At 43.1% G+C, this 27,980-nt stretch overlaps 1 protein-coding gene across 1 annotated transcript; it reads left to right on the top strand.

Moving 5' to 3' along the window:
* Window positions 1-67: 67 nt before the first annotated feature.
* ALPK1 (alpha kinase 1) lies at window positions 68-27,980 on the top strand (the record flags this gene model as incomplete). Its single annotated transcript, XM_080632084.1, is given in 14 exon segments — window positions 68-188; window positions 4,803-4,957; window positions 15,589-15,787; window positions 17,528-17,587; window positions 19,246-19,332; window positions 19,761-19,837; window positions 21,436-21,531; window positions 21,634-21,738; window positions 22,177-23,441; window positions 23,443-24,191; window positions 24,963-25,116; window positions 26,168-26,330; window positions 27,147-27,333; window positions 27,784-27,980. Coding segments are annotated over 14 exon segments (3,615 nt in total).

Genomic DNA, 27,980 nt, shown 5'->3' with positions numbered 1-27,980 from the left:
TCTCTTGAGTAGTTGATCACTGTGCACCTGCAGACACCCAATTCACATCCGAGTGTGATCAGCCTTCATGACTAATCAAAACACTGTGGCCGTGTTGCTGCGGGAGTGCAAGCAAGCTCTGGACATGCTGTTGTCAGCACAGGCTGACACGGGTGAGGAAGATGAGAAAGAATACCAGCGGTGCCAAGGTGAGGTCCCCAGGAGAGGCAGCAGCATCACGGCAGCAGCCACCCATCCTCAGCCCTGCCCTAGATTTCTTCTCCTGGCAGATGAGTGTCAAGAGATGCCTGGACTTCGAGGCTATGAATGGGACGTGGGCTACAGGCAGGCAGGGAAAGAAGTCCACTTTGTTGCAGTGAATTGCTGTCAGTTCTAATTTTAGGCTTCAGTAAACATGAGGCTGTAAGGAACAGTTTATTTTGGTTAGAACAATGCCCAAAAGTTTGTGGATGCACATAAATTTCAGTTATTAAAAAAAAAAACAAAAAAAAAAACAGGAAAAGAAAGGAAAAAAAAAAAAAGGATGCAACTTCTGAAAAAGGGCACATATTTCCTCTCCTTTCATATGGCCTTTTCTGTTTGTCAGCTTCTCCTAATATATTAAGAGCTTATTGCTTGAATCTTTATCTTGTAAAATCTGTGTGACCTCTATAAGTGGTGTCCAAGGAAAAAAGAAGCTTGCAATACTCTTCTTGAAAGGAAAATCCAAGCTGGCTAATGGCTGGGTAAAATAACCAGAAAAGGAAGCAAGTGCTGTAATGGAAGGGTTGTTCATTTGTTTTAATGCTGGCAATATCTGCTGGAGACCAGCATTTGTTTTTATATTGTCAGGGTGCTTTGAGAGTGGTTTATAAAAAGAAATTTATTATTTCTTAATCCAGTGGAAATCCTGACCATGAAAGGATGTAATACACTCAGTTCTGTATTCTCTAGGTTCAGACTTTGAGAGGGCTACGTAACTTCATTGCCACAGCTTCTTTACTCTTCATATAAAAGCCACATTTGAATTGCTGAACTTGTTTGAATTACACCTATCAGTATAGGGTAGGGAGGTTTCTGCCACACGGGGCAGGAGGAGGGGGGCACAAAGGCATTAGCAAAAAAACCCACCAAAAAAAAAATTGATGTTTAGGTTTTCCTTTGCATGACACATCTGCAGCACTGTCCGTTTTCCAGTTCAGTATTAATAATGTTTAGTTTTGCTGTGCATGAGTGACTCGGCCATAACATTAATTTGATCTTTAAAATCCTTTGTGTGTCTTGGAGCACAGAGCCGTTGGGAATATGTTTTTCTGTCTGGCCTTGTTCTTGCTGGGAGGTCAGCTGCCTTTTTCTGAAGCACCTAAGTCTGTTTTCAATGGAGGGTGGCAGGGTGGCATGTGGGTTTCTGTTATGGATACTGGAAGATTTTTCTCTTCTCTTTTTTGTTTTCAACAAAGGGTACTTTGTTTCCTCATCATGAATTCTTTAAGTTTTATTGTGGCTCCTTAGAATAGGCTCTTGAGCTCCTAATCACCTAGCACTTTTTTCCCCTCATCCTTCTCCCTCCTTTTCTCCTATTAAATACCACAAAGTATAAGAAATAATCAGTTTAGTTCCAGATAAGGTAAATCAGCACCCTTATAATCACTCAATTAGACATGGTCCTTCAGGTAAACTGCTTCAGGAAATGGGTGATCAGGGCCTGAAGTGTTGCTTGGGCTTTTCCAAGGACCATGTTCCCATCAGCTGAAAGAAAAATACCCAGCAGTGGGGTGATGACATCGACATCAATAACTGGCTGTCTGCCTGGGGAAGGCTTCAGAGGGACCCTCTCAGCACAGAAGTGAGGGGTTTCTTGGCCCCCCACTCCCCCTTTGTTTACTTTGGCTTTCTCCTTCTCTGGCAGGAGGAACTGAAAGCCAAATACATAAAAATGGGAGGCAGAAGGAAGAGGAGGAGCACATCCTTACCTTGCTTTGGCTGAGGGGGAGGAAGGGATTTTAGGTGGGTCTGGATATCTTTTCTCTTTCTTTTTAGGCTAGAAATCAGTCCAGTCTACTTCTGCACCAGCACAACCTTCATTAATAAATTTATTGCTAATGAATGAATTTATATTGCCTGCGATGAGAACAACTATCGGTTACAAGAGTGAACTCTTGTCTTGGGAGTTGGATTTTAGCTGTTCACACAAAGTCCCCACTGGTTGGTGTGGTTCTATTGGATGCTGTTGTGATACACCATCATTTTATTGTCATAGACACACTAATCGTGCTTGTTTCCATGGGGTGACAACTAGACCTCACAGCAAGGCTGGAAGCTGCTGGGCTTACACACGTGTCAAACCCCAAAGATGACTGAAGGCTCCTGGGTTGCCAAATCCTGGTGAAAATGTTACCCTGGTTTCCTTTTCTAACCAGCTTGGCTGTAGTGACTGGTGAGGATGCCCCTTTAAAGTTCAGTATTAAGGAATTTATCTGGATTCTTTGCTCTTTAGTGCATCAGGTAGGAGGGGGGTTAAGATTTGACTAACATGGAAAACAGGAACAAGAGGACAGCATTAATACCTTTATGCTTTTAGAAAGCACACCAACATCCACGTTATCTCACTGATTATTTTCATAGCTGCTGACACTATTATTTTTGCCTGATTTACTGTTATTCAAGTAAGTGTGAGTTCATGTGGAAAAGACAGAAGAAAGTAGAGAAGGCGGCTTGCAGGATAAGCATCTCTTTCTGTAGATTGATCCCTCCCCAGAATGTCAGTCCTATGGGATTATGTGCGTAAACGTGTTTGTTGTGACCACCTGAAGGACCCCCATCTTCCTTTGGGAAAGATTTTAGGATAAACCTCTCTGTCCATCATTTTGTGATTGTTGTGATGAGATGGGTACTCTGCTTCTGAGCTGATCTTGCAGTGAGAGGCGTGAGGGTGGGCACATGACCTCTCCCCTCTAGAGCTGCTACTTGGCCACCTTGACAGAATGTGGAGGGCTGAGCCCCTGCAGGCACTGCTTCAGAAGGGCAGGGAAATGTGATTACATGTGAAGCTGGGATCTGTAATGTGAAGTGTGTCCAGAGCTGCTGCAACAAGTGAGAAAATGTAGGTTGGAAAAAGTGGTATCTTTGTAAAGGTGACTTTCTGGAAAAAGGGCCCTAAATATGCAATTTTCCACTTTTTCTTAGGGAAAACATACCAATGAATGCGCTGTAATATGAGTGTGAAATAGAGTCTTCATGTAGTTCATTTTCTACAGTTCTCCACAAACAGTTGATTAAAAAATATGTAGGGATGTATTTATTTCATTGCCTCGTTAAAGCAATGATGGTCTCTGAGCAGGTTTTTTCCTGGGGATTAATAGCTAGAAGGGGCTAGATCTGCAGCTGATGATCACCATTAGCCCCATCTGGTCAATAATCCTTCTTAATCCACTTTTATTAGCCAGAGTGTGGCCAGCCAAGTGGTTAGCACAGCACCGCACACTCAGGCTGCAGCTTCACCCCTCTTTCAAGGGAAATTTAAATGTAGGCTGCAGCTGAAAGAAGGGGACAAGTCCAAGTCCAGATCTCTACGTGTGTGCTCCTACTAACATTTACATCCTTAGTTGGGTCAGATTGGAGATGCAGTCAGAGCTGATGGCTATGCAGGAGGCAAAGGGAGGGAGCAAGGCATATGAGTGAAACTGCACTTTGCCTTGTGAGCTCTAGCACATCACAGGACAGACATTCATGGGAGCTGGGAGCACTTTGCCTTTATCCAAAACCTCCCAAAATCTGTCTTTTGATTCCTTTGTGCTTGGCCTTTCCAGCTGGGAGGGAAGCTGTGCTTTGGGTAGGGTTTGGTTTTGACCAAGGGCGCTTTCTCAAATTCTTTTTAACTTCTGTGGCAAACTGCAAAAGAAAGGCAGAAGCTCAGGCCAGCTCCTCAGCTAGCAAACGAACTACTTGTCTAAGAAGATGCATTAGCTTCAAACAGGGAATCTCATAGCAAGGCTTCAGCTTTGGAATCACCATCCCTGAAAGCATTCACAAACAATGCACATGAGGCCCTCAGTGACATAGGTTAGTGACGGCCCTGGCATTGCTGGGGAACGGTTGGACTTGATGATCTTAAATGTCTTTTCCAACCTCATTGATTCAATGATTCTAAGGATTCAGACTGCTCTGTTATTAGAGTGGTCCCCAGGCACATGGCTTAAACCATTTCGTCTTAGCAGGGAGTTCTCTTGTGCTGAGGGAAAATGTGTCGGGTAGCCTACAGCTGTGGCTTTGAAAGGAGGTTGAGTAACTCTGGCCAACAACTTTTTCTTTGACTGATAGTCAAAAAATTAGCAGGTAAATAATTATTCTCAGGGACATCTGCTTGTTTTTCATTACATCCCTTTAGATCTTTGATTTACTGCTTTATACAGTCCAATTTTATCTCCCAGTTCTGACTCTGCCACTGTCACCAGCAAGCCTTGAGCAAGGGTATTCCGTGCTGTTGTCCCCATTTGCTCTGCCAGGAGTCGTGTCACAGATGGAACACACGTGGGAACAGGTTGCTTTCTGTCCCTCTGGGAGTAGCTCTTCATGCTCAGCCAGCTACCAAAGGAGGCTTGACTTCCTCCTAAAAGCCTTTTTAATGGCTGATGGCTCCCATTTACCTCGAGGGCAGAGCAGCCAAGGGAAACTAATAGGCAGCTCCCCTTCCCTCCTCCTAAGGCTGGTGACAAGAGCTAAAAGAGAAGGTACAAGAGGGGAGGGGAGGAATGCTTTCCGCAGGATTGGTGCTCTGTCTTAAGATAGCTGCAGTGTCTTTACCTGCTCTTTGACCTTTTCAGCTTTGCTTCCCGAGGACCTGAGGACCCTTCTGGAGGAGGCAAAGGAAATGAAGTGGCCCTTTGTACCAGAGAAATGGCAATACAAACAAGACCTCTGCCCAGAAGACAAAACAAACCTGCAAGATCTGATCGGTGTGAGGCTCCCTGATCTGCTGGTATGAAGATGAGCACATCTGTTGTGTAAAACGGCCTGCTGAGGTTCTTGAGGGTACATAGCCCTCGTAAGTAATATCACCTCTGGGTTCAAGGGCTTGGTTTTATGCACAGTGGCAGCAGCAGGTGAGGAACTGCTTGGCAAGCAGAGGTGAATGAGGCTGTGTTGAGATGGGCTGTTCACAAAGGCCAAAGAGCCAAAATAGAAGTGTGACTTCTATTTAGTTTTGTCCTCAGACAAGAGAGGTACCCAGAAGCTACATATAGTTTCCTTTTTTTTTTTTTTTTTTATTTTTTATTAAAGTTGCTAATCATAGAATCAACTGGGTTGGAAAAGACCTTTAAGATCATCAAGTCCAACCATTACCCCAGCACTGCCAAGACCACCACTAGACCTTGTCACTGAGGGCCTCACCTACATAGTTTGCGAACACTAGAACACTATGAAGCAACATGTGTGAATCAGGGTGTCCTCCTCCTTGTGAGTCAGCTCATCTCCTTGTCACCACTGCATCTTCCAAGGGAAGGAAGATCCTGTCCTTTCTGCCACTGCAACCAAGCTGTGGTTGTGAGATCAGTGGGTTCTCTGCCCCAGGGTTAGGCATCTGGTCTGTTGGCTGCATGGATGGCTGTGCAACGCCAAATGAGGCTGTTGGTTTGAGGTCTTGCTGGTACCTCTGCTGGTTCCCACTGCAGGGAAGATAAAATGGATTTGAGTGATTAAAGTTTTGAGTGTGTCCAGGTGTTTGGCTAAAGCTGTGCAAGAAGAAGTGCCTAGATAATAATGCCAAAGACACAGCAGAGCAGAGGCCACTGGCTCTGCTTTGTGTAGAAGCGAACCCAGGGGCATATAGGGATTGTCCATGCATTGAGCACCTTGCAGAACAACAACCTCATTCACTGAAACATGCAGTGGTGACTTTATGCTCTATTTCTGCTCACTTTCATGCTTATCCCATGCTAGTTTGGCACTTGCTTTGTCTGTTCCTCTGATTTCACAGGGCAGTTCTATTTCTGTTTCCACTAAGGTCCTGTTTACCTCTTCCCTGAAGAACTGTCATTATTATAAAACTAAAATGCCAAGCGTTCATATACAGTTTTTACAAAACCTTAGAGTTTGAAAAGAATGCTGTGCCTTGTTTAATTCAGGACTGCTAGGAGGCAATGAGGATTTACTCCCTTTAGTAGGACTTGCACAATTCATCACATTCTTTTTTTTTTTTTTTCCAAGAAAATTACTTGACAGGACTTCTTTGAGAACCAAAGCTGCCCAAAATGTAGGAAAGGAAAGGGAAGAATTTAATGTGGCTTGTCCTGTGAGTAAAAGGATACGTGACTGGGTAAGGAGCTGCAGGTACTTGGGGATCCCATCCTGCAAGGTGATGAGTTTGAGCTTAAAGATTAGAAAGCAGCAAGAAATGTGGATTGTTTCTTGCTTTTTTGATTTTCACAGAATCACAGACTGGTTTGGGTTGGAAGGAACCTTAAAGCTCATCCAGTTCTAACCCCCTGCCATAGGCAGGGACACCTTCCACTAGAGCAGGTTGCTCCAAGCCCTGTCGAACCTGGTCTTGAACACTGCCAGGGATGGGGCAGCCACAACTTCTCTGGGCAACCTGTGCCGGGGCCTCACCACCCTCACAGGGAAGAACTTCTTCCTAAGGTCTCATCTCAATCTCCCTTCTTTCAGTTTAAAACCATTCCCCCTTGTCCTGCCACTACCTGCCCTTCTTAAAAGTTGCTCTCCAGCTTTCTTATCATCCCCTTTAAGACTCCCTTTTCAATGGTAAATGTAGTATCTAGGCTAATTGGTATCCCTTTGACAGGACAGATGTAAAGTAAATATGAAGTTTGTGAGGTTTTGGGGTTTTTTTTAACTTCTTGTAGTGCATGACTGAAGCCATGTCGCATTCCTTGTGGAAAGGAGCAGTGCAGCCTGAAAATCTGGTGTTTAGGGCAAAGAACCCTTGCTGCAAAACTGCTGTTAACTCCAAGGCGGCCAGGAGATTTCACCTGCTTGAGACAGCACCCTTGCAAATATAAGGCCAGCAAATTTGAGGATGACAGTGACTTTGAGTAGTGCTGAGCAAGTTGAAGCTCAGAAAATCCAAGCAGAGGATTGGGAAGTGTCAGCCCCAGCACTGCCTTGCCAGCATCCCATGTTGCAGGGATCCTGGGTTTGCTTGGGTAGGGTGGAGAGTGGCTGCTTCTTGGGTATTTGTTTTCTTTTTCTCTTTGGTGTGTGTGGCCTTAGACAGAAATTTATGGCGGAGGTTGACCTCCTTTACAATCCCTGTGTGGCTTTCTAACTTAGGAGCATTTTTCTGCTCTCTCCCAGGAAAACACCTGCAGTAAACTCCCTGAGAGACCTGGCTAGATGGGAGATTAACGTGGCTGGTAATAGTGGAGCAGCATTTGCAGCATTATGCCGTCTCCCCAGGTAGATGGATCCAGTTATTTATGATGATGATACCAATTATCATGGGAAGTTTAGATTGGATATAAGGAAGAAGCTTTTTACTGTAAGGGTGGTGAGGCACTGGAATGGGTTGCCCAGGGAAGTTGTGAATGCTCTGTCCCTGGTGGTGTTCAAGGCCAGGTTGGACAGAGCCTTGGGTGACATGGTTTAGTGTGAAGTGTTCCTTGCCCATGGCAGGGGGGTTGGAACTAGATGATCTTAAGGTCCTTTTCAACCCTAACTATTCTATGATTCTATTATTTATTGCTGAAACATCTGTTGATAACTGCAGCTGCCCTTGTTAAACAGTGTATCATGGGGTCATAGACTATAGGGACCTAAAATCCTACTGCCTGCTAGTTTTAGACTATTCACTGACACCTCCTGAAGTCCATGGGTGACTGTTGTCTCCAGTGTTTCATCCTGAGGTTGAAAATACTTTGTAAATGTTGTGCTACCTTTTCCCATGTGCTTTGAAGTATTATTTCATCTTCATCGGTAATTTATACTCCAGTGCCATTGTACCATGGGAGAAAGGGAAAACCTTTTTTGTTTTTCATTTAATTGTAGATAGACTGACATTTTGACCTGTATTATTAGTATTTGTCAGGAAAAGGTTTTTTTTTCTTTTCCCTTCATCCATTCGTTCCCCCTCCCCTTTTTTTATTTTAATAAAATTTCAAGGCAGAGCAAAGGCTGCTTCAGTTCTCTGAATAAAAGCTGGGGGGGGGGGGAGGGAAATGAGGCTGAAGAGAAGTAATTACAGTGTGATGAGGAAAGATAAAAGTGTGAGCAACTTTTTTCTTCTTTGGCATGAGCCACAGAAGGACAATTTAATTCCCTGGAGGAAAAAAAAAAAAGTCTTTGTGGATTTATTGTTCAGAAAAAACCCTTTAAGAAATTTCCACCTCTGTTTATTTTAATTTGCCATGCTTCGAATAAGCTCTTAAACCGTAATTCATTACATTTAAAAAGTGCTTTGAGATCCATGAATGAAAGGCATTTCATTACCATAACACACTGGTGGTGTTCCACGGAGGCAGAGCTGGCTGCCCACCTTCACCATGAGGATGTTTCACTCTGGGAGTAGGCTGAAAAGCTCCATGAGACCAGCACAGTGGGTAAGTGAATTAGGCTTTGCCTTCAAGGGTTTGCCTTAGTGTTGTGCTTTAAAAAGTGGGATACCCATTGGACACATCACCTGCACCTACAGATTTTTCCAGTGCTCTTCTTCCCTTTTGCTGTGGGATGCGCTTTGCTTCTGCACACTGGAGCGATAGGAAAACATGGCAAAACCAGCTGGAGGAGGAGGGTAGTGGCAAGCCAGGCTTTCTTGAGCACTGACTCAGTGCAGCCTGAGTTCACTGCTGCCAGAGCAGGGCTCAGAGCACATTTTGGCAATGTAGGCACACTTTCCTGAGGGTTTTGCCCCTCCCTCTCCATTATATGAAATGAGTGAACCTCCTAGGGATTTTAAGGCAACAGATTTACTGTAATCCTTGAGGTAAACTAGCATTTCTGGTTTTACAAAATGTTTGCATCTTATAGAAGGTGTTTTGGAGGGGTGTGTTATGTGTTGGTTTTTTTCCCCTTCTTTTTCCTGTCAGAGATTCACCAACCAATACAAAGCCCACACACACACTTCAACAAACTCAGCATACTGTTTTCCATGTTTTCCTAGCAGGTTTTAAGAGATTCACTCTGTCAGCAAACCAAGCCTATCCTGCAGCTTCCAGCTCCACCTGAACACCCTTTGGTGGGAATCTGCACTTGAAGGGTGACACCAACATCTGTATACAAAGCAAAAACTGAAGAGCGCTGGGATTTTTGTTTTCAGCAAATCAAAGCAAAATCAGAATTGTAACAGCAGCCTTGCTGACAAGTAGAAATAAGGAGGGATTACTTTTTGTCTCTAAATACCACGTGCACTGTGGGGTTCTGACTGGGGCTGCAGATTCAAAAGGGAGGCTGCCAGCGGTTACCCTTCCTGCAGATCTTCACTATCCCAAGGATTAGAAGGAGCTTTAACACTCAGTGACCAGCCAATAGAGGGCAACATGCCCATGTACACATGCTTTGATCCCACAAACCCTGTGGTGGGTTTCATTGAGGGACAACTCTATGCACACAAGTAGTTCTCTTGTGGGATGATTCATACTACATTAATATTTTAACTTTTTCTTTTTTTTTTTTTTGTGAGATCAGAGCTTGTTTGCAAACCCATTATAATGATGTGAGATTTTACTTCTTTTTTATCATAAGTATCAATAGTTCCTGCATCCAGGCATTCAGCCTTGGAGCAGTATCTGCTGCGATAGGTACTGATGAATTGCCATTAGGGAAACCATTCTGAGGGACATGCCCTAAGTACCCTTAGGGATGTATGTGGCCCTTAAGATCTGTGAGCTTTTGGAAAGAACTAAAGTGGGGGCTGAGAATTTAGTTTTCTCCTCCTTCTAACTGTTGGTGTGGTAACAGTAGAATTAAAGCCAAGATCCCCTAGCCATGGGATCTTGGTGTTCAGGCTGGCCTTTTGCTACCTGCCTCATAAGAGCTCTTCTTGGGTGATCCCAGTGAAACCAGAAAGTGATGTAAGGGAGAGCCATGGTTGTGGGTTGAATTCAGCCTGAGAGGAATCCATGGCATCTCAGGCTGCCCTACACTGCATAATCCCTGATGCTTTGTAAATGAGATGTGTCAGAAATCAGGTGCAGGGTGACTGCCCTGATGGTGCCAGTATGCAATGCTGCAAAGCACTCAGTCTTCCCCTGTCTATGTGGGAAAACCGCTGCAGAATTCCTGTGGAGCACCAAATAAAAGTGAGAAGTCAGATCCTGGGTACCTGGCAGTTCACTTTGCTCGTGGGTAGGCTTGCCTCTTCTCAGATGCAGCTACTCGTGGAGTATTCCCTCCCTGGAAAAGACTGTGAATGTTGTATTACTGAGATTGCTATGTTGTCTTTTCCTTCCAAATTAAACTATGGATTGATGGTTTGAGGACACAGATTTAGGAAAGAGACTCTTGGATTTTTAGCTGCTCATAATGGTCTTGACAACACCTTCCTGTGGGGGTTCTGTCACTGGCACTCAGCTATTATTAAGTATTAAATTTCCCCTTCAACATAGTATTTTAATGTACCACAGGGAATTACCACAATAGTTTTAAAATAGTCTGGAGCTAGAGCAGAGCAGGACAAATCAGGGCCACAAAATGATTGTTGCTGCAATTTTAGGCGAAGACAGCAGCAGAACCCTGCACTGCCTGCTGCTCTTCTCCCTCCAGAGACCGCTCCAGTTCATCACCCAGATGGTTCTCCCACTTGTCCCCATGAGTACTTGCACTCCCTTCATTATCCAGCACTGAAAGTTACATGCCAACAGCAGCTTGATCAGGGATCGTGCCATCTCAGCTTCATGCTGATGGGCTGTGGGAAGCTCTGTTTATCGTGCAAGGGACAGAGCTGGTGGGATGGGACTGTCCAGGCACTGCTCTGCTGGAGCTCTGCTTCCTGCAAACAGCAATGGCTCTCAACTAGGAAGCTGAGAGCAGTGTGTGGAATGTCCCATAGCAGTTAAATGCAACTAGTGGCAAGGTAAACTGCAAAAAAAATCAGGGGGCTCTTGAGAAAAGTGGGAATTATTCTTGCTCTGGTACTTTCTCAGTTGGCAAGGCAAGATGTGGTTGGTTGTAAAAAAATTCTGTGGTGTTTTGAACTGCTAATAATGGACCTAATGCTGCTCCCATTGAATAAACACCCAAGTCTCCATTGCCTTCAGGATGAATAACGAGCTAATTAACAGCTTCAGCAGCTCAAGCTGTTAAATGGTTAATGTTAAATTTTAAAATGTTAAATGTTAATGCTCTGCAGAGAGCAAAGTGTTCAGGAGCTTCTTGTTCCTCACGCTGCAGCTATTTTACTTTACTGTCTCTTGTGTTTCAAGCGTATCTGTCTGCACCTCGTGGACATGCTTTCTTCTGCCCATCACAGAGGTGGTGGGAGGCTTAACTCCTTGTTATTTGTCGAGCGGGCTCTGATTGCCAGCTGAAAGGCAGAGATTGATAGAGCAGTTCCGTGCGGTGACAGCAGCTTTGGTCTCTTGGAAAGACAGGCTTTGCTAACAGTGCGTGGGGTAGAAAGGGGTGAAAACCTTCAGCCAAATCCGTTGGTGTTGTGGCTCTGTGTTTAATCTGACAGGGGACGAATGCAGGGAGAAAGAAAACGGGGCAATTTGTTAGGGTTCAGTGAAGTGCTAACTAGGAGCTGCTCTTGGGAGAGAACTAAAACACCTGGATGTGCATGCCACTGCCATTTCTGTTTTGTGCACAGAATTAGGAATTCTTTGAGGACTGCTCATGGTTTTGTTTGTTGTGTTTTTTAAGGTTTTAAACCTCCACTGCAGTTAACAAATGAAACAAAGACTGCAGCAGTCTGAGACAAATGGATATAAGCAAAGACTGAAATCCAGAGTGTCTGCAAAACTGTGGGCACACTCTGAAAATGAAATGATTCCTGCCCCTGCTTTCTAACCTCACCCTTATAGAAGTGTTTTTCCAAAGGGAACCCTCCAAAGCCCACAGGCTGAGGGGGGTGTATGGTGTGTTCCTCCGGGATCTTTGCTTTATAAAGAGGGCAGAGAGAGTGGATTAAATCAATATTTCATTTATTTGGGCTTGTAATTCCTCTTACATCAGCTGCCACATAAAGATTTCCCCCTATTTTCTTCCCCTCCTCCTCATCCTCATTTACTATGCACCAATAATTTCCCTTTGACGCTTCCTGCCAGTCCTAATGCCAGATGGCCCTGGTTCTGAGCTTCTCCCCTCTCTTGGGAGCAGCCCCTATTGTCAATGAAAAGGAGGCATCGTGGCTTTGAACCCAAAGCTGGGACCCAAACTTCAATCCTGGCGTGAGGAGGAGCTAACCCACTAATGCAGGAAACCATGCAAACAGCACACCCTCCCACTCATCGCCATTAAGGAAAGAAATAAAACCCCCTTCACTTAAGGCTGTTTTGCATTTTCCCCAATGGTCCATGTATAGAAATCTGGTGCAAATTTAATTCTCTCACCACCTGATTCCACTTCCCAGCCGTGAGGTTCCCTTTGTGTCATAAACTCAATTAGACATATGCATTTCACATCATGGACACAGATGTGAAAACAAAGTGCACACGGACCTTGCTCTTTCTCTCTCTGTAGATACGCCACCACCCTTTGGCTTTAAAGTGATAAAGAAAGTGAGTAAATCTATTTAGGGAACTAGCCTGCCACGCAGAACAAAGTGCCCAGATGTGGTGAGTGTCTGACTGTCTTGGGGTATGCTGTGACATCTTGGAAGTCCCCTTGGTTTTCCCACCCAGGGCTGGGTGATGGGGAGCCGCTCCCCCTGTTCGATTTGAGAGTCTTTACCTATGGGTGCATGGGTGGTAGATGCTAAGGAATTTTCCAGCCACAGGAGTTGACAGGAAATGAAAGGAGTGGATATTAATTTCTTGGTGTGCTGCTCGGGATAGGGGGAATGTCACTGCAAAACTCAACACCAAACCGTATTTCTGTGTGCCACACAGGATGCAGCCCTGCCTTGTAAAAAAAAAATAGCCAAATTTCTCTCCCTAGTTTGACTTTTCTACATTTTGTGTCCATTTGGGTTTGGAGAGGGACACAAGAGGTTTCAGCATTGTGCAGAGAGTTAAATTATGCAGCTGCAAGACTGCCAAGCCCTTCAGAATAGGATGCTTCGTTTAGATTTTCCACAATGCTATTGAAGTGCTTATTTTCCTCCTGAAGAGACACAAACAGATGCAAACTTCTGTAAACACTTTAGAAATGAATTCAGTGAGTTTGGCCTCTCAGCAGTGCTCAATAGCTGACCGAAAAATGTCTAATTAGTGCAAGTGGAAATAATAGGGCCACTTGGATTCCTTCCATCTTCCTCCAAGTCTACTTTTCCTAGGAACTCAAAGGCTCTTTTGTTTGGTAGGTCACCCTCTCTCAGGCTTTTGTGTTTCAATCTATTAAAGGAAGAAGGGGAGGAAAAAAAATAGATTAGGCGATGATCTGTGCTTAAATATATGGCCTGTTGATGAGCATTTCAAATGGCTGGTTTGCAGTGTCAGTTTACAGGTGCTTGGAGAGGGGGATTCCTCCATTGTTGGCCGGCACAAGTAGAGTTGTGTGTGCCAGCCTCCAGGAATCTTTTTCAAGTGCCATGCTCTTCGAAAATCCAACTCAGGCTCAGTGGGAGGCAGGGGAAGGAAATTTGTACAAATCCACCTCACAGAAGTGCAAACAAGCTAATGCTTGCAACAGATCTGTGCTTTCCTGCCATGTACTGCAGGCTATTCAGATAGTTTGAGGTGGGATTTCTCCTGCACACCTCAGATGGTAGTTGTGCTGCTCAAAATCAAGAATGAGTCTTGCTGCCAGATTGTGGGGCTTTGAGCTAAAAGCAAAGAGGACAGAAATGAGGCTGGGAAGGAGTCCAAGAAGCCTGAGCGGTGCCTAAAGCAGTTCTTGGATGTTGCTGGCTCTGCCATGTGTTTACTCTAGGAAGGCAAGAGAAGGAGGCTGATGCTGAAACAAAAATGGGATATAGCTGCCAATCTTTATGTTTCAGTGGGGATTTGAACAAAGTTTTCTTGCATTCTGTCACCTTCTAATGGTACTGTGGGCCTGATTCTCCCTCCCCTGTGTTGCCTTTACTCTGTCTTGTGTTGAGTAGCTCACTGAGATGAATGATATGAGAAACACATCCTTCTTCTGAGGAGGCTTTGTATGGTTGAAGGTGTTTTCTGTTTGTGGTTTTCTCTGGTGGTTAACCATACTGCAAAGCAGTAAGCAGCCACTGCCAGCTCTGAGACGTTTGAGCCAGGCCAGGCTCTCCATAGGCAGTGTGAGGCTGCTGAATAGTTGGTGGCCATGAAGACCAAACTGGTCAGGGCACCTGCGAGGCTCTACAGCTGAAAAGATGGGTCTTTCTTTACAACCGATGGCTGTATTTTGGGCAGATGTTCCAGTGAAAAAATGACTGGATGCCATTCTGCCCATCCTGTGACAAACCTGTAATCATAGAATGATAGTATCATAAAATGGTTTGGGTTGGAAAGGACCTTAAAGCTCATCCAGTTCCAACTCCATGCCATAGCAAGGACAACTCCCACTAGACCGAGTTGCTCCAAGTGCCGTCAAACCTGGCCTTGAACACTGCCAGGGATGGGGCAGCCATGGCTTCTCAGGGCAAAAAGGGCATTGCCTGGATGTCAGCATGTGGAGCACCTCCTTTCTTCATGGGGCAGGAGAACCAACTCCCGCCCACCATGAGAAAGGCTCATTTTTTGATTGATGTCCCCAGGTTCATGTAGATTTCTGCAACCATGATGAGGCTCTGTGCCTCCTCATTGCTGTCTTTGCTGGCCTCCTGTCCTCTTAATAACATGCTGTCTCAGGAGCTGTGACTGATTCCTCATATCAGTGTGATTGATCAACAGCTATATGAATCCAAGCCAGTTCATACAGACTCGATAGTCATTAAAGATGACCTGCAAGGGAAAAACATCAGGCTCCTGGCCTGTTTGCTTGTTTGTGGTGTACAAAGGAGTGCATGACTTGAACTTCATCTAGGATAATGGCCATAGGGACTATTTTCCAGTCTTTCCAGACTCATGTCCCTCTTTTAAACTAATTGCTATTACTTCTAGTGATCTATTGGGCATAATTTAAATTCATTAACAGAGTACCAAATGATGTGATTCCAAACACTAAACAACAATTAGAAAGAGAAAAATAATCAGGAATGATACCACAGCTCAAATAAAATAAACAGCTGCAACCTTCCTGTCTTAAAAATGGAAATATTAAACAAGGGAAGTTCAGGCTAGATAAAGGAAGAAGTTCTTCCCTGTGAGGGTGGTGAGGCCCTGGCACAGGTTGCCCAGAGAAGCTGTGGTTGCCCCATCCCTGGCAGTGTTTAAGGCCAGGTTGGATGGGGCTTGGAGCAACCTGCTGTAGTGGAAGGTGCCTCTGCCTGTGTCAGGGGCTTGGAACTGGATGAGCTTTGAGGTCCCTTCCAACCCAAACCAGTCTGGGATTCTGTTTCTTTTTTCTGTAGACAGTTCACTGAGCCTCTGCAAGGTAAGGTTCTTCAAGGCTGCCCCCTGGCACTGGTGTTCTTTTCAGGTTTATTTGAAGGCCTCCATCATGGTCAAGGACTGCGTGACAGCCACTGCTATTGTGTTCCTGATTGACCGGTTTCTGTACTGGATTGATGCCTCCAGCCAACTTCTTCAAATTGCCAAGGGTCTTCACAGGCTGCAGCCCACCGCACCAATCAGTCCTCAGGTGCTCATTCGCCAGGCTCGCCTCTCTGTCAACACAGGTACCGCTCCCTTCTTTCAGCTCAAGCCCAATTAGGAACTATTTGATTTTGAAGACACTTTGTCCTGTGCTGGGGGTGACATACTTACAGCCCCAGTGCCATCTTTTCAAACGCACAGCCCACTCCCAACCCCCTTGAGCTCTCCCAGCTCCTCTCACTAGCACAAAAGGGCTAGTATAAAGGGTTTCAGAGCCAAAAGCAGCAGAGAAAATTGTGAAAGGGTGTGGAAAATACTAATTGGAGCTTTTGTTCCTTAACAAATCTTCCCTGCTGATTTCAAACAGGGATATCTGAATTGCTCTACTTCTGACCAAGGGCCTTTAAAAAGTAAATTAGAATCCTGGCATTCTCTCTGCACTGTCCCAGCTGCTTTTTTTTCCTTCAGTGGGACCACTTGACTATGCAAACAATGCAGCTTACAACCCCGCAAGGATAAACTGATTTAAGAAAAAATTAAATTCCATAATTCCTATAATGTTGGCAACACCTGAAGGGTTTTTAATACATCTTTCCACAGTCCCACTGGAAAGAAAAAACAAAGCCAGGCAATCCTGCTCTGAAAAACTCAGTGGAGGAGTATTTTATTTGCAGAAAACAGAACTGTAAGTTCTCTGCGTAGCCATTTTTATTTGTGCCTGTGGACTTCTTATGCTCGTGTTGCCATGGGGTCTGGATACTGGCACACACCAGTTGATGGGCTGGATCAGCCAACATTTTCACTGCTTCACTGGCTGGAGTAGTGTTATTGACTTCAGCCAGACCCAGCAAAACCCAAGGTTCTACATGATTCAAGCTGATCAAATTAGACCTTAAGGCATGTTAAGGCTATATATTCGGTGCTTAAGATGGTTCTTCAAAGCTAGGTAGAGAGTGACAGGGAGGCAACATAGCCTGTGTGCTTTGTGTGATGGGATGTCATGTCAGCTGGCTTTGAAGTGCATCTGAAGAGCTTCCTGTCCTGGCAAACTCCATATATCATAGAATTATAGAATGGTTTGGGTTGGAAGGAATCTTAAAGCTCATCCAGTTCCACCTCCTGGAAATTGGGTGTCTCTGGGGACACCTTCCACTAGACTAGGTTGCTCCAAGTACTGTCCCACTCGGCCTTGAACACTGCCAGAGATGGGGCAGCCACAGCTTCTCTGGGCAACCTGTGCCAGGGGCTCACCACCCTCACAGGGAAGAATTTTTTCCTAATTTTTCTTAAACTCTGTTAGTTTAAAGCCCTTTCCCTTTGTCCTGTCCCTACATGCCCTTGTCAAAAGCCCCTCTCCAGATTTCTTGTTGGCCTCTTTAGGTATTGGAAAACTGCTGTGAGTTCTCCTCTGAGCCTTGTTTTCTCTAGGCTGTGCAATCACATATTTAGAATGTAGTGCATGTACATTTAAGATTGTGAACGGCAAGAAATCTATTTGCAGATGATATTGGAATCTATCAGGTTAATTATCACACAGCTTCTCCATGAGCTTTTCTGAAGCAAGTGTCTGGCTAGAAGCAGTTGCCTCAACCGTCTTTTCTGCTTTATGTGTGTATGTGAAATTGGCCATGTCAGCTATTCCTGAGCATCGGGTAGCACGTGCAGTGCATAATTAATCAAAAAAATTAAGTCTGAGTGTGGAAATCGTACTGAAGAAGAGTACAATTTGCAGAGGCTTTCACTGATGAATATTTTTGTTCACTTCATGCCACACGATCCATTTTAATATTAATTTTCTATCTTCTCTTTCTATCTTCTATCAGGCAAACTTTTAAAAGCTGAATATATCCTAAGCAGCCTTATTAATGACAATGGAGCAACAGGTACGTATGCAATTCTTTTCCGATTTTATAGTTGCTGTTTTGATGAGGTTTTGATACTAATTTCAACAGTCACATGAGCTTCAAATACAGCCAGTCTGGCCTCAGTAACAACTCTTTACATCTCATCCCCCTGTTCTTCACCCTTCTTTGCTAAAATGTGGAAACTGCAACTTTGTTTTGAAATTTCCGTAATTCATCCTTGAATATCTTCACTTAGGTGGAAAAATATTCTGGATTGACCGCTTTCCTACTAACTTCTCTGCCCAGAGAAATTTAAAATGTGAACCAATTTCAAGGAATTGACTGATCTAGAAAACTAAGACAACTCCCTCAGCTCAAAAAAATCCAGATTGTTGGAGTAATTCATATCCTCCAAATTCACACTGATCCTGTGAACTAAACAAATACTTCATTCTAGACCTGTAGCAAACTGTGGTGCAATTATTTACTATCTTTGGGGGTTAAGAACAAAGAGAGTGAGTTCTGGTTCTTACAGCACTTCTATTGCTGAGTAGACATGCAAAACTGTAAAAATGGGACCATGCATGATAATGCTTGTAGAAATGACTCTCTTTCCCCCCCTTTATATCAAATTACTGCACTGCTGGTCGTGTGTTTTGTCTCAGATCTGGAGGGATGTGTAGTATGTCTAAAGGGAAGAATTTATTCTGACAGATATAGAAACATATCCGTAATTATGATTTAGTTCTGGTTTTGAGACAATATATTTTAGGGTTTGATATCTGTTCTCCATTTTTTTTTCCAGCAGGGCTTATTTAGTCAATAAATTCAGGTTCCTCTACAGCCATTAAACTTGGAAAATTTAAGAAGCCTGTTCTGGGCTTTGTTGTTTTGTTTTTCATGTGGAACTGAGATTCTCATACAAGAAGGGCCTTCATGCAAGAGTGTTTTAAGCAAAATGCCAGCTATCATTATTGCAATAGAACTGGCTATACAAAATACTTTTGCAGTATTTCTTAGGACTGTGGGTTTTTTTAAGACTATTTCCATAATATTCAATTGTAATACTTCTTGTTTAACTCTGAAGATGTGTTGTTGAGACTCAGCACAACTTTGTCCTGAGAGTTGCAGTGCAGTGTTCACAATACTTAGGAAAACTTAGTGATTTTAGTTCATATTCTATTCCAAAATCCAGTATAGATTTGATAACAAAAGACTTTGTGTAACTAACCACACTTTGTTAACATGAAAACATTTGCTTTAATATTAATGAGGTACTGATATCTGAAAAAAACCCCATGTTTTGCCAATGATTAGAAGTGTTTTGCTGAGCTATGTATATTGGTGACCACAAAGATATCCCATATTAATCCTTTTGACTGTTTTTTAGTGGAACTCTGCTTGTTTTACATAGAAGGACTTTTTGTTACTTTACAGAAGAGAGGTACCTTTCCCTTTTTAGGTTGTTTTTATTCTCTATATAGCTGTCACTCAAGCTACATACCCATAGAGCTCTCAACTTATATTCCTGAATGTACTGACGCTTTTTGATCTATCTGAATGTAAGTCCTGGCTCAAACCAGCTCAATTCATTGGGCAAAATCCTGGCGATTTACTGGGATTTAGGTTAGCCTCAGAGGCTTTAAATTACAGCAACATTTTTAATTCTCTGCTGAGTTTTCCCACTCTTTCTGCAGGTACCTGGCGATATGCTAAGGAAAGTGATAGGATTCATGTGCAGTCAGTCTGCTTACAAATCAGAGGCCAGATTTTGCAAAAGCTTGGTAAGGCTTTTTTCTATAAACATCTGCATAAGGTTTTCCTCTTTTCTTTTTTTTTTTGTTTTAATTTGCAGTCCCAAAGTCACTCTTCCTTCCCAAAGGCATGCAATAGTTTATCACAGGTACATCACAGCAATTTCTTCTCTCAAGACAAGAAAATGCCTAGTTTTCAGCTTATCTGGCTTGGTAGTTGACCTCTCATCTGCCATGACTGTTGAGCTGAAGTCTTTTATCAGCATAAAATGTGTGTTTATGTACAGCCAAAAGCTAAAGGCCACTCATAAATGTTCAGTGTCACCAAAGCAAAAAATGTTGTGTTATGCTTTTGCACTGCTTTGAGGGCTCCTGGCTCCAGGAGATGTAAAAAATAAATATTGAAAGGCATCTGTAGTGGTAATCTCCTTAGTGACTATTTTTCTGATTGATTTCAGGGATGTGGTACGAGGCAGCAGAGTTGATTTGGGCTTCAGTTGCAGGATATTTCAAACTTCCTCAACCAGATAAAAAGGTAGTATTTCCTTTTCACTCTGGATATCCTTGCCAGTCTAATAATCATTCCAGATTAGCTTTTGTTCACTTCAGAAAAGTCCTTTAGCAATAATGTTTCAATTAGGCACCTCAGACGAGGTTAATATGCAGGACAAATACTCTGGCAGAAGTCTTGTATTACACATTGCTTCCGCATGCATACACAGATTCACAGACACCTTTTTTCCTGCAGGGGAGTAAAAGTAATAGTTTTTGTTAAGCAGAATCATCTGAAGTGAACCATCACTGAGGGTGTCACAGGTGCCTCTGGCAAGGAGACAGACTAAACCCAAAATGCAGCCATAGATTTTATTCATTTATTTATTTATTAGGACTAAGGTTAATATTTTTTTTTCCTGGTAACCAAGCATGTCTGCTTGTTGAGCTGCACTACACTATCTCTTGTGAGTGATGGCTGTTTCCCAACACTGCAGTATCTAAACACCTTGCAACAGTTACCATACCTGTCTTGAGCACCTTTTTGAGGCTTGGCCATGCTAATCTTCCCACTGTAGATGAACCAACAGTCACACCTTGTGTCTGTAGCTAAGCAGGAATGTGAACCTAAGCCTAACAAGTCTTAGGGTGATGCTTAAAGAAGTTTTGTAATTGTACCCCAGCATAAGATATTCCACAAAACCAGACCTCATCACTTCTACTCTGCCATACCTTAAAGCTTAGCTTTTTAGCTAGGCAGACCCTTAGCTACCATGTACAGATCAAATCTTCCAGAGAGAGAGAGAGAGAATCAGCAAGTTCATAAATCTATATGTTACATGTTCATACCTTATTTTTTAATGGGTCCTGTAGAACCCATTACAAATTACCAACAAAAACCCCCTGATTATATCAACACCAAGAACTTTGCCTTTCCTCCAACTCTGTTTATTTGGGTTTTCTTAAACAGTACAATAAGCTAGGGAAGTGTGTTAAAAAAGATGCTTTGTTTCTTAGGCTATGTGTGATGAGCATTTATTACTTCTACCATCTCTGTAGACATCTTCACCCCGGATTTTTTAGAAAGACTAAGGTCAACTGGCAAGTTCTTAAACATAATTTTTGATTTCTGTGGTCTTTTCTGAAAAACAGTGGTAAAACAGTCTTTTTTTTTTTTTTCAGACGTGATTGACCAAGGGCTTAATGCAGCTTTTGGTGACATCACAGGATTAAGCACCTTAGGCAAATGCAATGCTAAGGAAAACACAATGCTATTTAAGGTGAAACCTAGAGCTAGTGGTAATAGGGATACCTGCCACTCATGGATCTGAAAGATCTGCTGACTGTGACCAGATGGAGAACAAAGACCAAATCAAAAGTTCACCAAGCTCATTAAAAATGTTTCCAAGAGTTTCCAATATCCACCAGGCTACACTTTCTGCAAGCTGAAATTAAGAAAACTCTATCAAGTGTCATCTCTGAATTTCTTAGCAGTGCTTCTCTTTTGATCTTGTTTGTTAAGTTTGTTTTTGGTTTGGTTTTTTTTTTCCTGGGATGTTCTACCCAGAACCTACTTTGTTGTGAGCAGTAAAATTCAAAATACATGGGGAGAAACACTATAACTTTCCATTTCTTTTTCAGGGAGTTGCTACTTCCTTGGGTATTATTGCAGACATCTTTGCTTCTATGAATGAGAAGGATTATGTACGTTTTAAAACCAAAGCCAACATGGACCTGGTAAGACTTGGTTTGGTATTCATGTTTTCTTTTCTTTGAAAGGAAAGCCTTTAAGATGAGGTTTTCCCTCTTGGGTTGTTTTTTTATTTTCCATTTCACCAGAGCCTTCTCCAGAAGTTCAGTCATCGCTTACTATCAGCTGCCGAGGCCTGCAAACTAGCAGCAGCCTACAGCCAGTACACCCCACTGTTTGTCCTCTCCGCCATGGTAAGTATTAGTCTTCATTCTTGAAAGTGTTCTTTGTAACAAAAAAGAGTCCAGGCTGTTCAGTTTGGCTCAAATTCAGCTTTCAAACATCACATCATACAGGGTATTCTGTCCTTATTGTGGGTATGATGCTGTGTTGTGGGTATGATTCATTTGCTCCGAACTCCAATCAGAAGCTAAGCAGATGGGTGGAAAGCAGTATCTGGCCGCAAGGCCAGGACGGGCTTTCAAGCCTGTCTGGAAATGCTGATTCTCCTATAACTACAGCTGTATTACAGAGGAAAAAGAGCAAGATTATTTCCTCCAGGAAACGCAGCAGCAGACAGGCAGAGCTGATGTTTGCTTCAAATCATATACAAGTATTTTTTCCTCCCTTTATTTATATGTGGCAGAGGTCCAGGTTTTTAATTCCTTCATTCCTCTTTCATTCTCTCCCAGAACATCCGTGGAGTGTGTTTGCTGTCCTATAGTCACTCCAAGGACTGTCCCCCAGAAAAGAGAAAGTTCTACTTGTCTGAAGCCAAAGAATCTTTCGAGATTGGCCTCCTCACCAAGAATGACAAGAGCCTTGTCACCAGCAAGCAGGAGCTCCATAGTTTTATTAAAGCTGCTTTCTGCCTCACAACTGTGCATCGATGGCTCTATGGGGAGAGTGAGAAACTCCATGAAGTGAGTCAACTGTGCAGAGAAGCCATAGGAAAACTGCATTCATACAGCACTTCATTTACAGAAGAGGAAGAAAAAGGGATTCTTGCCAAAGAGATCATGTCTATGATCACATCTGTGAAGCAGCACCTGCAAGTGGAAAGCTTCCCTAATTCTGATGCTAGGTCTTACATTCCAGACAGTTACAAAGGCACAGTGGAAAAACCTATCCTGCAAGGGGAAGCCAATTTCAAGAAAATCCTCACCACGCATTCTCAACATCATCTGTCAGTGTGTCAAGTGTTTAAGAATACCTGCAGGATTCATAAAACCACCCCAGGAGAAACCCAAGCAGGAGCTTGTATCACAGCCTTAAGAACAGAGACTGAAACCATTGACACCATGTGTACTACTGAAGAAACAGTGTACCGGAGGAAAGGCTCTGCAGAAATGCTGAATTCACCAGCAGTAGGAAGTAGCTCAGAAAGACTCTGTGGCCAGAAAAATGAACACATTGGTTCTGATGTGATGAACATTTCCTTTGATGAAGAAACTAAGCCATTAGAAATAGAAATAAATGATGAAAACAGTGTTTTCAGGAGACAGCAAAACAGGAGTCAGACCACTACTTCAGAGAGCTCTTGGTGCAAGCTGTCAAAATCAAGTTGCTCTTCTGGCTGGGAGGAACTAAACTGCAACAGCAGCAAAGAGTCTCCCAAGGAAGGGCAGCAGCAGGAAAAGGGCTCAGCAGAGGAGCAGTGCTGCAGAACAGAATCGGATGAGCATAGTCAAGCTGCCTGCTTGAACTTGATGCCTCCCAGAGCCTGGCATTCTTCCCCTCCAGAGGATCTACATAGCCATGGAGGATCTCCTCAGCCTTCCCTGGAGGTAGATACAACTCTAGCTGGGAGGCTGGTAGAGAAGGTGTCTCTTTGCAGAGAAGAGCTGCGGGAGGGAAGACACCATGGAAAGAATTCTTCAGAAGAGAAAGGTGGGGAGGTGAACAACGTGGTTCCTTCCCTTTCCGCCCCTAACTCTGCTCCTACCAAGCGGCAGGAGGTCTTTCACGTGGGTGGAGCTGGGCTGCAAGACCAAGGACAGCAGCACCCCCATGTCCCAGCCCAGGAAACATTTTGTGCGGGTCCACCCAGGAGAAGAAGCTGCAGATAGCACAGAGGATCCCTCATTTGAGGCACATCGCCCCACAAACGAGGGTGCATCTGTACTACCAACAAGCATTGAGACGAAAAGGGCCAGTGACTCCTCTGTGTGTGACTGGCTGAAGAAATCATCACTGGTCGGAAATGGACCTCTCAAAGTGCCTGAAGTTGACACCCAAGCAGAAACAATAGATGATACTGACTTTGATTTCATCAGTATTGGAGATTCAGTGAACAATTCTCCTACGGCATTTGTTCCAAAGCATCAGTCAACTCCCTGTGTGCTGACAGCTTTGCCCTCAAGGAAAAAGATATCCATAACTGAGCACTTTTACTGTGCCACTACTGAAAAAGATGAAGGAAAGTCTCAGGACATGGTGAGCAGCAAAAGGCAATCCAGTTCATTCCTGAGTTCACAGTACAAACCAGCACAAATGCCCAAGAGTTCCCCTAGAAGTCCACTTCTGATCCCAAGAAGAAGTGGTTTTGTCTTCATGCCTGGGAGAACTAAGGAAGAAATCCATAATGCTCGATTTCTGACAGATGATGATTACATGCAGCTTCTGGCAGGGGTAGAACATAATTGGCTTGTCCAGAGATTGATGCCTACTGGAATTTTTAAGTCTAAACAGCTTCGTAAAGCATACAGTAAGTTTCTGCACAGTGATGGGCATTTGCTTGCAGCAACAGGTACTCCCATAGAGAACAGTCTCAACTTGGGCTTTTCAACACAATGTTTTAGTCAGCATTATTAAGACATTTTTGTTGGTTTTGTAAGGTTTTGTATAAGAATTTTAGCAATGGCAAAACACTCCCTTGAACCGTTTTCCTCCTATTCCTTCTTACCCATTTGCACATCAGTCACAGCTTCATGGAAATGGGCTCTCCATCCCCACACAGTCCCTCCTGCTTCAATCTCTTCATGCAAGACCCTGCTTGAACTCACTGTGCCAGTTAATCAAGCCCTTTCCACCCCATCACTTGAGTCTCTGGTTTTGTCGCCCATTTAAATTCCACATTTTATTCCTGCAAACTGTGTATTGAAGACAATGATTGTTAAATTAACCAAAAATAACAGCCATACCTTAATATGCAGGCCCTTGCTCAATATACTAAGAAATGCAGAAGCTAGGAGCAAGGCTAGGCTGCCTCATTGAGCTCATTAAGTAAAACCCACTCAGGGCTTGTCCCATCTTGCATGTCTCAAACCTGTTGAGCACATTTTTTTTTTGTTCTTACTGTAAAATATCCAACTCTGCACCTAGATACCTCTTAGCATATATTTTATAGCCCTGTACTTTGCTTTCAGAGAAGCCTGGATATCTTATGTCCTGGGTGCTGGTTATTTCACCCCTCAGCACAAGCTTATAGCAGTCCTGTGGAATTGTCCATTCTACTTGTGGTGTTTTCCTTTTGTAGCTGCTCTTCTTTTAAAATATTCAAAGAAATCAGGCCTCTGGACAGGCCAAGAAATGGCTGTATTCATTGGGGACTACCTGAAGGTGGCAAAGGAAGGCAAACAGAGAAGTGCATTTTGGATACACTTTCTGCACCAGGAAGAAAGCCTGGGAAGGTACTGAAAAAGCCAATTTCTGAAACAAAATGTTTATCAATGCTACTTCGGTGTAAACATGCAGGAAAACTATCTGGTAAGATGAGTCTTATACCTGGCGAGTCCCCTGCCTTGTTAGACATTAGCTTTTATCACATATTTTAAGAAGACAGTACAAGTTTTTAGTTAGACAACTACAGAAATCATAGCCACAGGGGGAGAAGATTGTTTCTTCAGTCTGTTTCAACCTAGTTTACATTTGGTTAGATTTTAACTGATCTTCTGTAGCAAGAACGTTTTATGGCTTTCCCAAATCTCCTGGTCCTTTTGGCAATCTTTCTCATCACTCCATGTATCTCCCTACTTTTTAAATTCTGGGAAGACAAAGCTACTTTACTGTCATCTTCTAACAGCCATGTTAGTGTTCATTTGCTCATGACAAAGGCCTGACTTTTAGCTTTGCCTGTACTGCGATAATCTTATAGGAGCTTATATCTTGCTTCCTTTTTTATTTGACTTCTAGCTTTGCATTAGATAATTAACACTATATATAGCTTTCTATCTCTATATATATTTTTTTATATATATATATCTATCTCACAATACCTAAGGGCAGAAAGGTGTTCTGGTTGCTTTTCTTTAGCAGCAGGTTTATGCAGTGGGTGCGTCTGCTCTAAAAGCAAGATTAGAATCACTTAATTCATAAAAGCCTCTGCATGAGGAGACCTCTGCTAATTGTAGATTTTTGATTGGTTTTATAAGTAGCTTATGAATTATTATGGATTAAGAACAGTATTTTAAGTACTTCTGAGTCAGGCCACCCTTCAAAGTCAAGCAGAGTTGACTTTAGACTGTCGGGTTGGATTGACCAGCACAGCATTTTATGCCTGTAAAAACTATAACAGAAAAAACCCACAGCTTAAATTACTGACATTTTAAATGTGTTACCAACTTTGGCTTTGCTTCTGAAGAGCCAAGCTCTGCTTTGGAGTGGTGTTTCATTACCATAATGCTTTCCCAAGTGCAATCTGCTGCAAATCTGGCTACAACAACCACTTCTCTTGTTCTTTAGGTATGTTGGTAAAGAATATAAGGAAGAAAAGGGGCTTTTTCATCACTTCAGTGATGTGGAATGGCAAATGACTGCCCAATACTATGTGACGGAATTCAACAAAAGACTGTATGAGCAAAAAGTCCCTACCCAAATCTTTTACATCCCATCTGCAGTACTCTTGGTAAGAGCTATCTTCTAAGCAATAGAAAGGAATCAATGTGAAGAGTGTCTTCAGTCAATTTTGATTTTAAAATAGTAGCAGTTAGGCAACCTCTAGATAGCATGCTATTTTAGCCAGTAGCTGCATTTGCTCATTTCAGGGCAGAAGACACCTACCTGAAGAGCTACAAGTTCATGGGTGCACTGGCAGAAAAGATGCCGTGTACAAGCCAGAAACTCACTTGTAAATGAAGCTCCAGAGTTACTGAGCCTTTTATATCATCTAACACTATATGAACATCTATTTTCAGGGGTAATTAGGAAATCTGAGCAGCAAAGTGACCCATTTTGAGCACCACAAAAAATGTCTAAACCTCACTAGAACCCAATATGTGAGGTTCTTGCAGACAAGTTGATTTGCTGAATTTCAGGAACACAGGACTGGAAAGTTTCTCTTTGTGATTCATCACGTCCAGTGCCCTGATATCACAGGCAACAACACTGCACAATCCCTTTTTATACTCATTAAGTCCTACCTTAAAAGCAGCCATAGGATGTTGTGTTTTGTGTTTTAGCCTTTATCACTTCCACTAAGAAATCGTTCCAGAGCTGCTCTCTTGATGTCTGGAAACTTTCTGCTATTTTCTAATCTCAAATTAGTCAATTTATATTTATTCTTTCTCACAACTTCTTTGAGGCCTAGATTTAAAGAAGAAGCAGCTACAGCATCCCCTCATCACCTCTGTTCTCTTGAAGACAAGACTTCAGTTGGAGGGGCTTTAGCATCCTTGTTTCCTCCTCTCTGCTCACATGATGGTCATTATCCCTCTCTTTTCAGATACTGGAAGACAGAACTATAAAAGGATGTGTGAGTGTCGAGCCCTATATCCTTGGGGAGTTTGTGAAGCTGTCCAACAACACAAAGGTAGTAAAGAATGAGTACAAAGCCACAGAGTATGGTCTGGCCTATGGGCATTTCACCTATGAGTTCTCCAATGGAACAGACATTGTTGTGGATCTGCAAGGTTTGTGTTACAGTGAACTTCATTTCTTGTGAAGACTTAATTTCTCATTTTGCAAAGTGTGCTATATAAAGGTGGATGTGTATATATATGCTATATATACTGTTGCTAAATGATGTAAAGTGAGGGAGGTATTTGCGGGTATGTTTTTGCCTTGCTCTTGCTCTCCACTGCATCGCAGCAAGAGCAGGTAAGCTGCATGAAGTCTCCTTGAGCTCTTTGCTTGAGAGCCAAGGATAAAACCTTTCAGGCTCAACCTTTAGTACACAGGTATCTTTGGGACATTCATTTTATTAAATATTCATAGGGATCTGCTTTTGCTGACGTGTGCCAAACTGGGAATCACTGAAATGACGTTAACAGATGTGTGGGCTGTGCCAAAGCAGACAGATCTGAGTACGGTAATACAAACGCTGTGGTGTTCAATACCAAAATGTAACCTTTCTTCCACAGGCTGGATTACAGGTGATGGGAAAGGCCTCATCTACCTCACAGATCCCCAGATTCATTCTCTCAATAGCAAAGATGTTTCACGCTCCAACTTTGGGAAGAAAGGGATATATTACTTCTTTAATAATCAACACGTGGAGTGCAATGAGATCTGTCGCTGCCTTTCTTTAACAAGACCCTCAGTAGAGCTGCCAATGTAG

Source organism: Psittacula echo (assembly GCF_963264785.1).
Source record: "Psittacula echo genome assembly, chromosome: 1".
Taxonomy (NCBI): Eukaryota; Metazoa; Chordata; class Aves; order Psittaciformes; family Psittacidae; genus Psittacula; species Psittacula echo.
The sequence above is the reverse complement of the archived record's forward strand: the minus strand, read 5'-3'. Positions and strand labels throughout refer to the sequence as shown.